The following is a 14,635-nucleotide window of genomic DNA, read 5'->3' as shown; positions in this document are numbered from 1 at the left end:
TAGAAATGAGCGGATTAGAGGGACAGCCAAAGTTGGATGTTTTGGAGACAAGGTTCGAGAGAGCAGACTGATGGTTTGGATATTTTCAGAGAGTGAGTATATTGGCAGAAGGGTGCTGAGGATGGAGCTGCCAGGCAAAAGTGCGAGAGGAAGACTAAAGAGAAGGTTGTTGGATGTTGTGAGGGAAGACATGAGGGCAGTGGGTGTAAGAGAAGAAGATAGTTAGATGGAAAAAGATGACACGCTGTGGCAACCCCTAACCCGACAAGCCAAAAGGAAAAGAAGAAGAAGATGGTACAATGGTGAACAGTTCTTGTAGAGGCAGGTCTTTATGTAAAATGTTTATTTGCAACATCAAGTATAATTGCTTGAACATACTCCCCATCTGTGAATGGCTTTCCATTTCTTACAATTATTAGAGCATCAGCAGAGCTATCTGAATTCAATTCACCTTCCCATCCATCCATCTATTATCTACCGCTTTTGTGGGTCGGGTCGCGGGGGAAGTAGCTTCAGCAGGGATACCCAGACTTCCCTTTCCCCAGCCACTTCTTCCAGCACTTCCGGAGGGATCCCGAGGCATTCCCAAGTCAGCCGAGATACATAATCTCTCCAGCGTGTTCTGAGTCGTCCTCAGGGTCTCTTACCGATGGGACATGCCCGGAACGCCTCACCAGGGAGGTGTTCAGGAAGCATCCGAATCAGATGCACCAGCCACCTCATCTGGCTCCTCTCAATGCAGAGGAGTTAGCGGCTCGGCACTTAGCCCCTCCTGGATGACCGAGCTTCTCACCCTATCTCTAAAGAAGAGCCCGGGTACCCTGCTGAGGAAACTCATTTCGGCCGCTTGTATCCGGGATCTTGTTCTTTTGGTCAGACCTACGGCTGATCCCCATAGGTGAGGGTGGGAACGTAGGTTGACTGGTAAATTGAGAGCTTCGCCTTTCGACTTCGCTCCCTCTTTACCACATCGGACCGATACAAAGTCCGCATCACTGCAGACGCTGCACCGACCCAGGTGTTGATCTCCCGCTCCATTCTTCCCTCAGTCATGAACAAGACCCCAAAATACTTGAACTCTTCCACTTAGGGAAGGATCTCATCCCCGACCTGGAGAGAGCACGCCACCCTTTTCTGACTGAGGACCATAGTCTCGGATTTGGAGGTGCTGATACCCATCCCAGCCCCTTCACACTCAGCTGCGAATTCCTCCAGTGAGAGCTAAAGATCACGGCTTGATGAAGCCAACAGAACCACATAATCTGCAAAGACCAGAGATGCGATACCGAGGCCACCAAACCGGACACCCTCTATGCCTCAGCTGCCCCTAAAAATTCTGTCCAGAAAAATTGTGAACAAAATCGGTGACAAAGGGCAGCCTTGGCGGAGTCCAACTCTCACCGGAAACGAGTTTGACTTCTTGCTGGCAATGCGGACGAAACTCTGACAGTGGTCGTAAAGGGACCGAACAGCTCGTATCAGGGGATTCGGCACCCCATTCTCACGAAGAACCCCCACAGGACTCCCTGAGGGACACGGTCGATGCCTTCTCCAAGTCCACAAAACACGTGAACTGGTTGGGCTCCCATGCACCCTCAAGAATCCTGCCGAAAGTGTAGAGCTGGTCCACTGTTCCACGGCCAGGACGAAAACCACATTGCTCCTCCTGAATCTGAGACTCGACTTCCCAACGGACCCTCCTCTACAGTTCCCCTGAGTAGACCTTACCAGGGAGGCTGAGGAGTGTGATCCCTCTGTAGTTGGAGCACACCCTCCGGTCACCATTTTTGAAAAGGGGGACCATCACCCCAGTCTGCCGATATAGAGGCACTGTCCCCGATGTCCACGCCGTGTTGCAGAGGCGAGTCAACCAGGACAACCCCACAACATCCAGAGCCTTTAGAACCTCCGGGCAAATCTCATCCACCTCTGGGACTCTGCCACCAAGGAGCTTTTTAACCACCTCGGTGACCTTAACCCCAGAGATAGAATAGGCCACCTCAGAGTACCCAGACTCAGCTTCCTCATGGGAAGGCATGCTGGTGGAATTGAGGAGGTCTTCGAAGTATTCTCCCCACCGACTTACAATATCCCGAGTTGAGGTCAGCAGCACCCCGTCCCCACTATACACAGTGTTGACGGTGCACTGCTTCCCCCTCCTGAGACGCCGGATGGTGCACCAGAATTTCCTCTAAGCCGTCCGGAAGTCGTTCTCCATGGCTTCACCGAACTCCTCCCACGCCGGGGTTTTTGCCTCAGCGACTACCGAAGCTGCATTCCGCTTGACCAGCTGATACCCATCAGCTGCCTCAGGAGTTCCACATGCCAGAAATGCCCGATAGGACCCCTTCTTCAGCTTGACAGTATCTCTCACTGTTGGTGTCCACCAACATGTTCGTGGGTTGCCGCCACGAGAGGCACTGACCACCTTACGGCCACAGCTGCGGTCAGCCGCCTTAGCAATGGAGGCTCGGAACATCATCCACTCGGATTCATTGTCCACCGCCTCCTGTGGGACGTAAGCAAAGTTCTTTGGGAGGTGGGAGTTGAAATTCCTCCTGACGGGAATCGAGCAGCCGTTCCCAGCAGACCCTCACAATACGTTTTGGCCTGCCACATCGGACTGGCATCTTCCCCCACCATCATAGCCAACTCACCACCATGTGGTGATCAGTTGACAGCTCCGCCCCTCGCTTTACCCGTGTTCAAGACATGTGGTCGCAAGTCTGATGACACGACCACAAAGTCGATCATCGAACTGCTACCTAAGGTGTCCCGGTGCCATGTGAACACCCTTATGCCTGAACATTGTTTTTTATGGACAATCCATGGTGAGCACAGAAGTCAAATAACAGAACACCACTCGAGTTCTGATCGGGGGGCCGTTCTTCCCAATCATGCCCCTCCATGTCTCACTGTCATTGCCCACGTGGACTTTGAAGTCCCCCGGCAGAATGATGGAGTCGCCAGAGGGGGCGCTCTCCAGCACTCCCTCTAAGCACTCCAAAAAGGTTGGGTACTCTGCACTGCTGTTTGGTGCATAGGCACAAACAACAGTCAGGACCCGTCCCCCTACCTGTAGGCAGAGGGAGGCTACCCTCTCATCAACTGGGGTAAACCTCAACATACAGGCCCCGAGCCGGGGGCCAGTAAGTATACCCACACCTGCTAGGCGTCTCTCCCCGTGGGCAACTCTCGAGTGGAACAGAGTCCAACCCCTCTCACGAGAAGTGGTGCCAGAGCCCAAGTGGTGTGTTGAGGCGAGTCCGACTATATCAAGTCAGAACTTCTCGACCTCACGCACCAACTCGGGCTCCTTCCCTGCCAAAGATGTGACATTCCATGTCCCTAGAGCTCATTTCTATAGCCGGGGATCATTATGCCAAGGTCCCCGCATTTGGCCACTGCCCAGCTCACATTGCACCCGACCCCTACGGCCTCACAGGTGGTGAGCCCATGGGAAGGGGGACCCATATTACCCTTTCGGGCTGTGCCTGGCCGAACCACCAGGTGCTCGCCTTCGAGCCCCACCTCCAGGCCTGTCTCCAGAGGGGGGCCCCGGTGACCCGCGTCCGGGCAATGGAAACCAAGATCCAATTTTTCTAGTCATCATAGGGGTTTTGGAGTCATACTTTGTCTGGTCCCTCACCTAGGACCTGTTTGCCATGGGTGACCCTCCCAGGGGCATGAAGCCCCAGACAACTTAGCTCCTCGGATCATCGAGACACACAAATTCCTCCACCACGATAATGTGATGGCTCGAGGCACCTTGTTGGCTCAAAAAACAGATTTGCTGCTAACCAACTTGGAAAATAGCTCTTGATGTGTTTTCTTCCTGCTGTACCCCACAGGATATTTTTATGCAAACAGTACGGTGTGTGTTGAAGTGACGCTTTATATTTGAGCATTTCATTTTTATCATTATAATTTAAACACACAGCACAACCCTCTCTCCCCACAAACGCTGTCCATTCTTGTTGAGAAGTTTGGTACTCATGTTTTTTTCATTGAGCGACCTTTGTCAAAAGCGTTTTTATAATTAGTTGTTCTGACCCGATTTGCATTCGACCCTTCTGCTATGGCACGTCCACGAGGACTCTGTCTCTGCCTCATTTGTGTTGCCTGCACGACAGAAATGACGTTGTATAGTATGTTGTTGTGAGGGCTCTGCGAGTCATATGCAACAATCAAAAGAGCCAGATGTTCCTCGTGAGCCATAAGTTCCCGACCTCTGTCCGAGAGAGAACCTCAACATCTTCATTTCTGCCCCCTCCAGCTCTGCTTCCTGTTGTCTCTTCAGTGCCACTGTCTCTAATCCATCCATCATGGCCGGCCTCATCACTGACTGCCCCTCCACACCTCTCATTCACGGACATATGAGTAAAACTAAGACTATCCTGAGGCGATTTAGAACACCATGAAGGAGTACGTTGATGTTCAAGAGCTCTAGGTCAAAGTGGAGGACAGCAGAACTCAAGTGGAGAAAAACTCCAAATTGACTACGACCTCCACAAACAGTCCCTTTGTAATTTTAACCAATAGTTAGTCAGGGCTGAATATCAACATTTTTCTGAACTCATCAGTAAGACCCTCAACAAAACTCACATTCGTTTTGCTGTGGTTGACAAGCTCAAAACCCCCCTGAGCTCCAGAACTCGTATCAACTGAAAAATGCAATGAGTTTCCTTATTTTAATGAAAAAATACAATCGATCAGGTCAAATGTCAGCACAAATCAGCAAAATGATCAAATTATTCTACGTCTGAAGCCACCAAGGGAAAACTCTTATTACCTTGTCAGAATTTGATGCAGTTGACCAAAAATTCTAGCTGAAACCGTCACAGAGCTGTCTCGATTCAATACCATCTGACTTTTTCATAAACATTCTGAACTCAGTGCTGGCTGATTTGCAGCAAATAATAAATTGGTCACTTCATTCTGACGAGGTTTCTAAAGGTCTTGAATTATTTGCTGTTAAGCCTCTTCTATAAAACAGACTAGTGGATGATTCCATGTTAGCAGGCTATAGACCCACCTCAAGTCTCCTTGTCATAGCCAAGATTGTTGAGAAAGTTATTTTTAATCAACTCGGCAATTTCAGTAAATTGACTTTGACAAATTTCAATCAGGTTTCTTAAGTCTTCACAGTAGACTGCTCTTATCAAGGTGCTAAATAATACAGTCGGTTATGAAAGTATTCTGCCCCATTGAACTTTTCAAACTTTCGCCACATTTAAGGCTTCAAACATAAAGATATATATATATTTTTTTTGTCAAGAATCAACCACAGCTGGGACACAGTCATGAAGTGGAACAAAATTTATTGGATATTTTTAACTTTTTTAACAAAAACCTGAAAAGTGGGGCGTGCAATATTATTCAGCCCACTTGCATTAATACTTTCATACCCATTCTGACACCTGGATACGTTTATTTGTGAACCATTCCAATGCAGATTTGGCTTTATGTTTTGGATCATTGTCCTGTTAGAAGATACAGTAAATCTCCGTCCCAGTCTTTTGCAGACTCCCAACAGGTTTTCTTCCAGAATGGTCCTGCATTTGGCTCTATTCATCTTCCCATAAATTTGAACCATCTTCCCTGTCCCTGCTGAAGAAAAGCAGGGCCAAACCATGAGGCTGCCACCACCATGTTTGACAGTGAAGATGGTGTGTTCAAGGGGATGAGCTAAGTTGCTTTTACGCCAAACATATCGTTTTGCATTGTGGCCAAAAAGTTTCATTTTGGTTTCCTTTGACCAGAGCACCTTGTTCCACTTTGGTGTGTCCCCTAGGTGGCTTGTGGCAAACTTTAAATGAGACTTTTTATGGATATCTTTAAGAAATGGCTTTCTTCTTGCCACTCTTCCATAAAGGCCAAATTTGTCCAGTGTATGGCTGATTGTTGTCCTATGGACAGACTCTCCCACCTCAGCTGTAGATCTGCAGTTCATCCAGTGATCATGGGCCTCTTGGTTGCATCTCTGATTAGTCTTCTCCTTGTTCAAGGTGAAAGTTTAGAGGGACAGTCAGGTCTTGGAAAATTTGCAGTGGTCTGATACTCCTTCCATTTCAATATGACATCCTTAAGATGTTTAAAGCTTGGGAAATCGTTTTTGTATCCAAATCTGGCTTTAAATTTCTCCACAACAGTATCTTGGACCTGCCTGGTGTGTTCATTGGTCTTCATGATGCTCTCTGCACTTTAAACAGAACCCCGAGACTATCACAGAGCAGGTGCATTTACATGGAGACTTGATTACACACGTGGATTCTATTTATCATCATCAGTCAACATTGGATCATTCAGAGAGCCTCACTGAACTTCTGGAGTGGGTTTGCTGCAATGAAAGTAAAGGGGCCTAAAAGTATTGCACGCCCCACTTTTCAGTTTGTTGTTTGTTAAAAAAAAGTATAAAATATCTCGTGAATTTCAGTCGACTTCACAATTGTGTCCCACTTGTTGTTGATTCTTGACAAAAAAATGAAACTTTTATATCTTTACGTTTGAAGTCTGAAATGTGGCGAAAGGTTGAAAAGTTCAAGGGGGCCAAATACTTTTACAAGGCACCGTATCTACCATTCGACGTGTGTCATTTTAATACATCTAACAAAAACATGGAATGGGCCGAAATTCTATCCCGAAATTCTTTTGAGGGGTTCTTCAATTCCCAAGTCAAAATGACCGTGATGTTTCAAACAGCAGAATTTGCTCGAAGATCTCCACTTAAAAAAAACATAAAAACTAACATAACATTTGTGATCCAAGTCTAACCACCAGCAGTAGAACCATCAAGTTTAGTCATGCATCGTTTTTTTCCTGAATTTATTCTTCTTTTCCTCTCGGCTTGTCCCATCAGGGGTCGCCACAGCGTGTCATCTTTTGCCATCTTAGCCTATCTCCTGCATCTTCCTCTCTAACCCCAACTGCCCTCATGTCTTCCCTCACCACATCCATAAACCTTCTCTTTGGTCTTCCTCTCGCTCTTTTGCCTGGGAGCTCCATCCTCAGCATCCTTCTACCAATATACTCACTCTGTCGCATCTGAACATGTCCAAACCATCGAAGTCTGCTCTCTCGAATCTTGTCTCCAAAACATCCAACTTTGGCTGTCCCTCTAATGAGCTCATTTCTAATCCTATCCAACCTGCTCACTCCGAGCGAGAACCTCAACATCTCCATTTCTACCACCTCCAGTTCTGCTTCTTGTTGTTTCTTCAGTGCCGCCGTCTTGAATCCGTACATCATGGCCGGCCTCACCACCGTTTCATAAACTGTGCCCTTCGTCCGAGCAGAAACTCTTCTGTCACATAACACACCAGACACCTTTCGCCAGCTGTTCCAACCTGCTTGGACCCGTTTCTTCACTTCCTTACCACACTCACTATTGCTCTGGATTGTTGACCCTAAATATTTGAAGTCGTCCACCCTCGCTATCTCTTCTCCCTGTAGCCTCACTCTTCCCCCTCCACTTTTCTCATTCATGCACATATATTCTGTTTTACTTCGGCTAATCTTCATTCCTCTCCTTTCCAGTGCATGTCTCCATCTTTCTAATTGATCCTCTGCATGCTCCCTGCTTTCACTGGATATCACAATATCATCTGCGAACATCATGGTCCAAGGGGATTCCAGTCTAACCTCATCTGTCAGCCTATCCATTACCACTGCAAACAGGAAGGGGCTCAGAGCTGATCCCTGATGCAGTCCCACCTCCACCTTAAATTCCTCTGTCACACTTAAGGCACACCTCACCATTGTTCTGCTGCCATCAGATGACATACATGTCCTGTACTATTTTAACATACTTCTCTGCTACACCAGACTTACGCACGCAGTACCACAGTTCCTCTCTTGGAACTCTGTCATAGGCTTTCTCTATATCCAATGTAAAGACACAATGTAGCTCCTTCTGACCTTCTCTGTACTTTTCCAGTAGCATCCTCAAGGCAAATAATGCATCTGTGGTACTCTTTCTAGGCATGAAACTATGCTGTTGTTCACAGATACTTACTTCTGTCCTGAGTCTAGCCTCCACTACTCTTTCCCATCACTTCATTGTGTGGCTCATTAACTGTATTCCTCTATAGTTCCCACAGCTCTGAATATCCCCTTTGTTCTTAAAAATGGGAACTAGAACACATTTCCTCCATTCTTCAGGCATCTTTTCGCCCGCTAGTATTCTGTTGAATAAGTTGGTCAAAAACTCCACAGCCATCTCTCCAAATTGCTTCCATACCTCTACCGGTATGTCATCAGGACCAACTCCCTTTCCATTTTTCATCCTTTGTCGTGCCTTTCTGACTTCCCCCTTAGTAATCATTGCCAGTTCCTGGTCCTTCACACTTGCCTCTTCAACTCTCCCTTCTCTCTCATTTTCTTCATTCATCAACATCTCAAAGTATTCTTTCCATCTATTTGGCACACTACTGGCACCAGTTAACACATTTCCATCTCTATCCTTAATCACCTGTCATTGTCCAGTCTTCCGGGAGCTTCTGCTGTCCATCGAGAGCCTGTTTTACCTCTTTCCGAAAGGCCGCACAACATTCTTCCTTTCTCAGCTTCCACCACATGGTTCTCTGCTCTACCTTTGTCTTCTTAAGCTTCCTACCCACCACCAGAGTCATCCTACACACTACCATCCTATGCTGTCGAGCTACACTCTCCCCTACCACTACTTTACAGTCAGTAACCTCCTTAAGATTACATTGTCTGCACAAAATATAATCCACCTGCGTGCTTCTACCTCCGCTCTTGTAGGTCACTATATGTTCCTCCCTCTTCTGGAAATAAGTGTTCACTACAGCCATCTCCATCCTTTTTGCAAAGTCCACCCCCATCTGTCCCTCAAAGTTCCTTTCCTGGATGCTGTACTTACCCATCACTTCTTCATCGCCCTTCTTTCCTTTACCAATATGTCCATTACAATCTGCACCAATCACAACTCTCTCGCTGTCTCGGATGCTCAGAACTACTTCATCTAGTTCCTTCCAGAATTTCTCTTTCAACTCTAGGTCATATCCTACCTGTGGGGCATAGCCGCTAACCACATTATACATAACACTTTCAATTTCAAATTTTAGTCTCATCACTCGATCTGATACTCTTTCCACCTCCAAGACATTCTTTGCCAGCTCTTCCTTTAAAATAACCCCGATTTCTCTTCCCATCTACTCCGTGGGAGAATAATTTAAACCCTGCTCCTAAACTTCAAGCCTTACTACCTTTCCACCTGCTCTCTTGGATGCACAGAATATCAACCTTTCTCCTTATCATCATGTCAACCAACTCCTGAGCTTTTCCTGTCATAGTCCCAACATTCAAAATCCCTACACTCAGTTGTAGGCTCTTTGCGTTCCTCTTTTTCTTCTGACGATGGATCCTGTTTCCTCCTCTTCTTTGTCTTCGACCCACAGTGGCTGAATTTCCACCGACGCCCTGGAGGTTAGCAGTGCCTGGGGCGGGCGTTGTTAACCCGGGCCACGACCAATCCGGTATGGGATTCTTTAGATGAACACTCATATTTGTTTGGCACAGTTTTTACGCCGGATGCCCTTCCTGACGCAACCCTCTGCATTTATCCGGGCTTGGGACCGGCCTACAGATTGCACTGGTTTGTGCCCCCATAGGGCTGCATTTTTTTTTTCCTGAATTTATAAAGTAGGATATTAGAGCCTTTTAAAAAGTAAAATAATACCTTTTAACTTTCAATCAAAATTGAGCATAATTATTTTTATTAAAGCATATTTCCTTTTTGTAGCACTTTGAAATATCCATCCATCCATTTTATTAGCTGCTTATCCTCACGAGGGTCCTGGGTTTGCTGGAGCCTATTCCAGCTGTCAATTGCCAGCCAATCGCAAGGCATATCGAGACAAACAGCTGCACTCACAATCTTACCTAGGGGCAATTTAGAGTGTCCAATTAATGTTGCATGTTTTTGGGACGTGGGAGGAAACAAGAGTGCCCGGAGGAAACCCACCCGGACACGGTGAGAACATGCAAACTCCACACAGGCAGGACTGGAATCGAACCCTGGACCTCAGAACTGTTAGGCCAACACTTTAAAACTGACCTCCTGTGCCGCCCGCTTTGAAATACAGTATATAAATGTTGTGCAGATGATCATTGTTTTGACCATTTACACTGTCTATCACCTGTCCTCCAAATTATTATGCATGTTGTATTATGCTACAGTCAGGTGGAAACTTCATCGGCAAAAACATCACTTTTCAGGAAAATACAATTGCCATTTTGGTCTGGTTTAAAATGATAGCAGACACACCTAGTAAGACCACGACATACTGTGTGAGAATGTCCTTCCACCAACAGCTGTAATCACTATTTCCCCATGCAAAAAAAAAAAAAAAAAGCTAACTGCAAGCTTTACAACCAAGGCATATCAAGTACGAATCATATTGGCTTCAATTTCATTCTCGCTACCACAGACTCAAGATGTTTATTAGGAATTTGAGGCTGTTGTTTTACAGCACATATATTCAACAAAGTACATGCAAAATATAAACAACTGGAGATGCAATTTGGTTGTCAACGCTTGTGTTTCTATCTTCATTTCCTGATTTTTCCTCTGTAGGTAATGGTTTGAAGATGCTGATGAAACGGTCAATGAAACTGAAAGACGTTTTGTTGATGAAGATGATCAGGAATATTTCCCAGCACAATGGCCCTACCAAGAGCTTATTTTTGGTTTGTATTCCAGAATAGGGTTGCAATAGCCACTATTATGGTTGATTGAAATGTTTGTTCAACTTAATAATGTGTTCATGTGTGATTGTGTTCTTTAAGTTCTTCTGTGGTATACATGTATCAATACAGCAGCTGAAATAAGTATTTAACATCACCATTTTTTCTCACTAGATACATTTCCAAGAGCTGTTCAGAACAACCGAAGTAATCCAAAATATACAATGAAAGTAGAATAAGATCAGAAATCAAGCTGTGTGTAATAATGTGAAATGACAGTGGAAAAAGTATTGAACAAATAAAGGCGTACAGAAACGCATGGAAAGCCAGGACAACACTTAAAATCTATCAATAAGCCATCCAGTCCCTTGTCAGCTCAAATGAATATGAGCAGGTTCAGTCCTAATTGACGGCCTACAACAGGGTCTCATTGCCAAAATGTGAGTTCAGACACATCTCATGATGAGTAGAGCAGAGAGCTATCTCAAGACCATCCCAAATTAATAGGCAATCAGTAAGTAGGTATTAGAGATGAAGATCCAAGAGATAGTCTTAGATGAAAAAAGATGACACTGTGGGAACCCTTAACGGGACAAGCCAAAAGGAAAAGAAGAAGGGTACAAAACACAGACTCATAGATCCAAACATTGAGAGCAGATTAAGCGCAGCCTGTTTGACATTTGGGTACATTTCCATTGACACACTTTTCCAGAATTCAATGGTCTCTTCTCTCGAAGCAAGGTTTCAGATGGTCCTCTTCACAACGATTGATCATCTCCAACTTAGCTGCAGCCTCATCTGTGACCAGCGTCGTTTTCAATCAGTCTGTCTCTGCATTAAACAGGTCAAAGAAGAATTTGTGTGGCCTTTTCAGTTGAAGTTCTCAGAAACAGGTGACAAAGCTTTTGTACAGAATTGGATGTGCAGCAAGTAAAGGTGATCAAGGACAGTGATGGAAATATGTTGACTGGTGCCACTAGTGTGCTAAGTAGATGGAACGTCTACTTTGAGAAGTTAATGAATGAAGAAATGGGAGAGAATGTTGAGTTGAAGAGGCAAGCGTGAATGACCAGGAAGTGGCAATGATAAGTAAGGGGGAAGTTAGAAAGGCACTGAAAAGAATGAAAAATTGAAAGACAGTTGGTCCTGATGACACACCAGTGGAGGTATGGAAGCAATTTGGAGAGGTGGCTGTGGAGTTTTTGACCAACTTATTCAATAGAATACTAGCAGGAGAGAAGATGCCAGAAGAATGGTTGAAAAGTGTGGTAGTCCCCATTTTTAACAACAAAGACGATGTTCAGAGCTGTGGAAACTATAGAGGAATAAAAATGATGAGCCACACAATGAAGTTATGAGAAAGAGTAGTGGAGGCTAGACTCAGGACAGAAGTTAGTATCTGCGAGCAACAGTATGGTTTCATGCCTTAAAAATGTACCACAAATGCATTATTTGCCTTGAGAATGCTTTGTGGAAAGGTACAGATAAGGTCAGAAGGAGCTACAATGTGTCTTTGTGAATCGAGCGAAAGCCTATGACGGAATACCAAGAAAAGAACTGTAGTACTGCATGCGTAGGTCTGGTGCAATGAAGAAATGTATCAGAATGATACAGGACATGTATGGGGGCAGCAGAACAGCAGTGAAGTGTGCCGTTGGTTTGTCAGACCAATTTAAGGTGGAGGTGGGACTGCATCAGGCATCCGCGCTGAACCCCTTCTGTTTGCGGTCGTAATGGATAGGCTGACAGATGAGGTTAGACTGGAATCCCGTGGAGTTATGATGTTCGCAGATCATATTGTGATCTGCAGTGAAAGCAGAGAGCAGGCGGAGGAACAATTAAAAAGATGGAGGCACGCACTGGAAAGGAGAGGAATGGAGATTAGCCAAAGTAAAACAGAAAATATGTGCATGAATGTGAGAGGCGGAGGAGGAGGAGTGAAGCTCCAGAGAGAAGAGATAGGGAGGGTGGATGACTTCAAATACTTGAGGTGAACAATACAGACCATTCGAGAGTGTGGTAAAGAAGTGAAGAAACAGGGGTGGAACAGTTGGCGGAAGTGTCTGGTGTTCTGTGTGACAGAAAAGTCTCCGCTAGGATGAAGGGCAAAGTTTATAAAACAGTGGTGAGGCCGGCCATAATGTACGGATTAGAGACAGTGGCACTAAAGAAACAACAGGAAGCAGAACGGGAGGTAGCAGAAATGAAGATGCTGAAGGTTCTCGCTTGGGGTGAGCAGGTTGGATAGGATCAGAAATGAGTTCATTAGAGGAACAGCCAAAGTTGGATGTTTTGGAGACGAGGTTAGAGAGAGCAGACTTAGATGGTTTGGACATGTTCCGAGACGAGAGAGTGAGTATATTGGTGGAAGGGTGCTGAGGGTGGATCTGCCAGGCAAAAGAGTGAAAAGAATAACAAAGAAAAGGTTGATGGATCTTGTGAGGGAGGACATGAGGACAGTGGGTGTTAGAGAGGAGGATCCACGAGATAGGCTTAGATGGGACAAGGCACAAGCAAAAGGAAAAGAAGTTTCACACCTAGCTTTAGCTCATTCAGGACAGTGCTGGTGATTTGCCCGCTGGCTTTTAGTAGAGTGCGAAAATGTGTTAAATCAATTTACTGAATATGCATCTTGAACAGCTTCAGTTTGGTGGCAAACAAACACATTTTCCACCAGGTCAGGCAATATTTTTTTTTATATTTGTAATATTTGGTTCAGTCTGTCCATTTGGGAAGATTTGCTTTTACAAATGCAGCCACCATTGTTTCTTTCACATCTGTGCCACAGGTTCTATCTTTTAATACCACATTATCAAGGGGTTCTTTGATCACACAATCTTTTGACACAGACCTTGTGAATATTACCAGATGAGGCTTGTCTTGTATATCACAACACTCATTCAATGCGACGCTAAAATACTCACTGGCTTGAAGATCGTCATGCAACTGTGATTCAATACCCGTGTTAATGTCTATTTTGTGCTACACCGTGTGGTGGGACAGTTGGATGTCTGATACAATTTGTTTTAGTTTGTGATTTTCAGGAGACACAATTTCAACATTGTCACTGAGCCAAGTTTTGATGAACTCCCCTTCGATTTATGGATTTTTAGCACCTGCTAGGTTTCAAGCAAGTTTCTACGTTGTGGGCATTACGGTCTCTGAGTGCTTCATAAATTTTTTGAACACTTGTCTGCTTTTCTGCCTGACCTTTCAAAGAGATAAACTTGTGCTTGGAAGTTCAGTCCCCTTTGGAAATTCCTAGTAAATGTTCGCATGGAGTGAACTGAAGTGCCGCTGAAGATTTAAATTCTTGAAATGCGCCAAAGATGCTTCACATATTAGGCAGAATGGCTTGCTGTTATATTCAACAACAACAACAACAAAAAACTCTCCCACTCTTCTAAAAACATCCTGTGTTCATCTTCATATTTTTGTTTTGCGGTGCATTTTCTCTTGGCCATTTTGAGAAGTTATTTACATCTGTCAATGAGCGTTGATGGATGTTGGGGACAAATAGTTATTGACCCCTAGTGGTCTTTTTGTTAACTGGAAACAGCTCTGTCAATCCATGGTTTGAGATAAACTTCCATCGAGGCCAGTGTGTTGTTGGGTAGCACTTTAATAGTGCTGCATACGTTGCCAAACATGACACAGACACAACATTTTTCCGCCAACAGAGAATTTAGGCGCAGTTTGTTCTAATATGCCACCAGCGATGTGGCTGAAAGTTGCTCGTGTATAGCCTCAAACCCATGTCCTGTGGAGTTGATCTGTCTCTGGATAGTGCAATGGACATAAATTCAGTCTGCATTGTTATTTGGGGTTATGCAAATGAAGACTGACTCCAATCCTGCAGCCACTTTGTCCAGTCTCCATTGTACATTCATATTTGTCTAGTACCCCGTAGAGTACTCCAATGAGATCG

At 45.1% G+C, this 14,635-nt stretch overlaps 1 protein-coding gene across 7 annotated transcripts in view; it reads left to right on the top strand.

Moving 5' to 3' along the window:
• Nucleotides 1–14,635, top strand: part of kifap3a (kinesin-associated protein 3a) — a 206,669-nt gene that overhangs the window by 126,523 nt on the left and 65,511 nt on the right. For all 7 annotated transcript variants that reach the window (XR_009795737.1, XR_009795738.1, XR_009795739.1 and 4 more), the window contains one exon: nt 10,598–10,710. Coding sequence is in view for 4 of the 7 variants with exons in the window: in XM_061825097.1 (XP_061681081.1) it covers nt 10,598–10,710 (113 nt within the window). In the remaining 3 variants the exon portion in view is untranslated. The remainder of the gene's footprint in view (nt 1–10,597; nt 10,711–14,635) is intronic.

The sequence above is a fragment of the Syngnathoides biaculeatus genome, chromosome 7 (genome assembly GCF_019802595.1).
Source record: "Syngnathoides biaculeatus isolate LvHL_M chromosome 7, ASM1980259v1, whole genome shotgun sequence".
Classification (NCBI taxonomy): Eukaryota; Metazoa; Chordata; class Actinopteri; order Syngnathiformes; family Syngnathidae; genus Syngnathoides; species Syngnathoides biaculeatus.
This window is presented reverse-complemented; position numbering and strand designations above follow the sequence as displayed.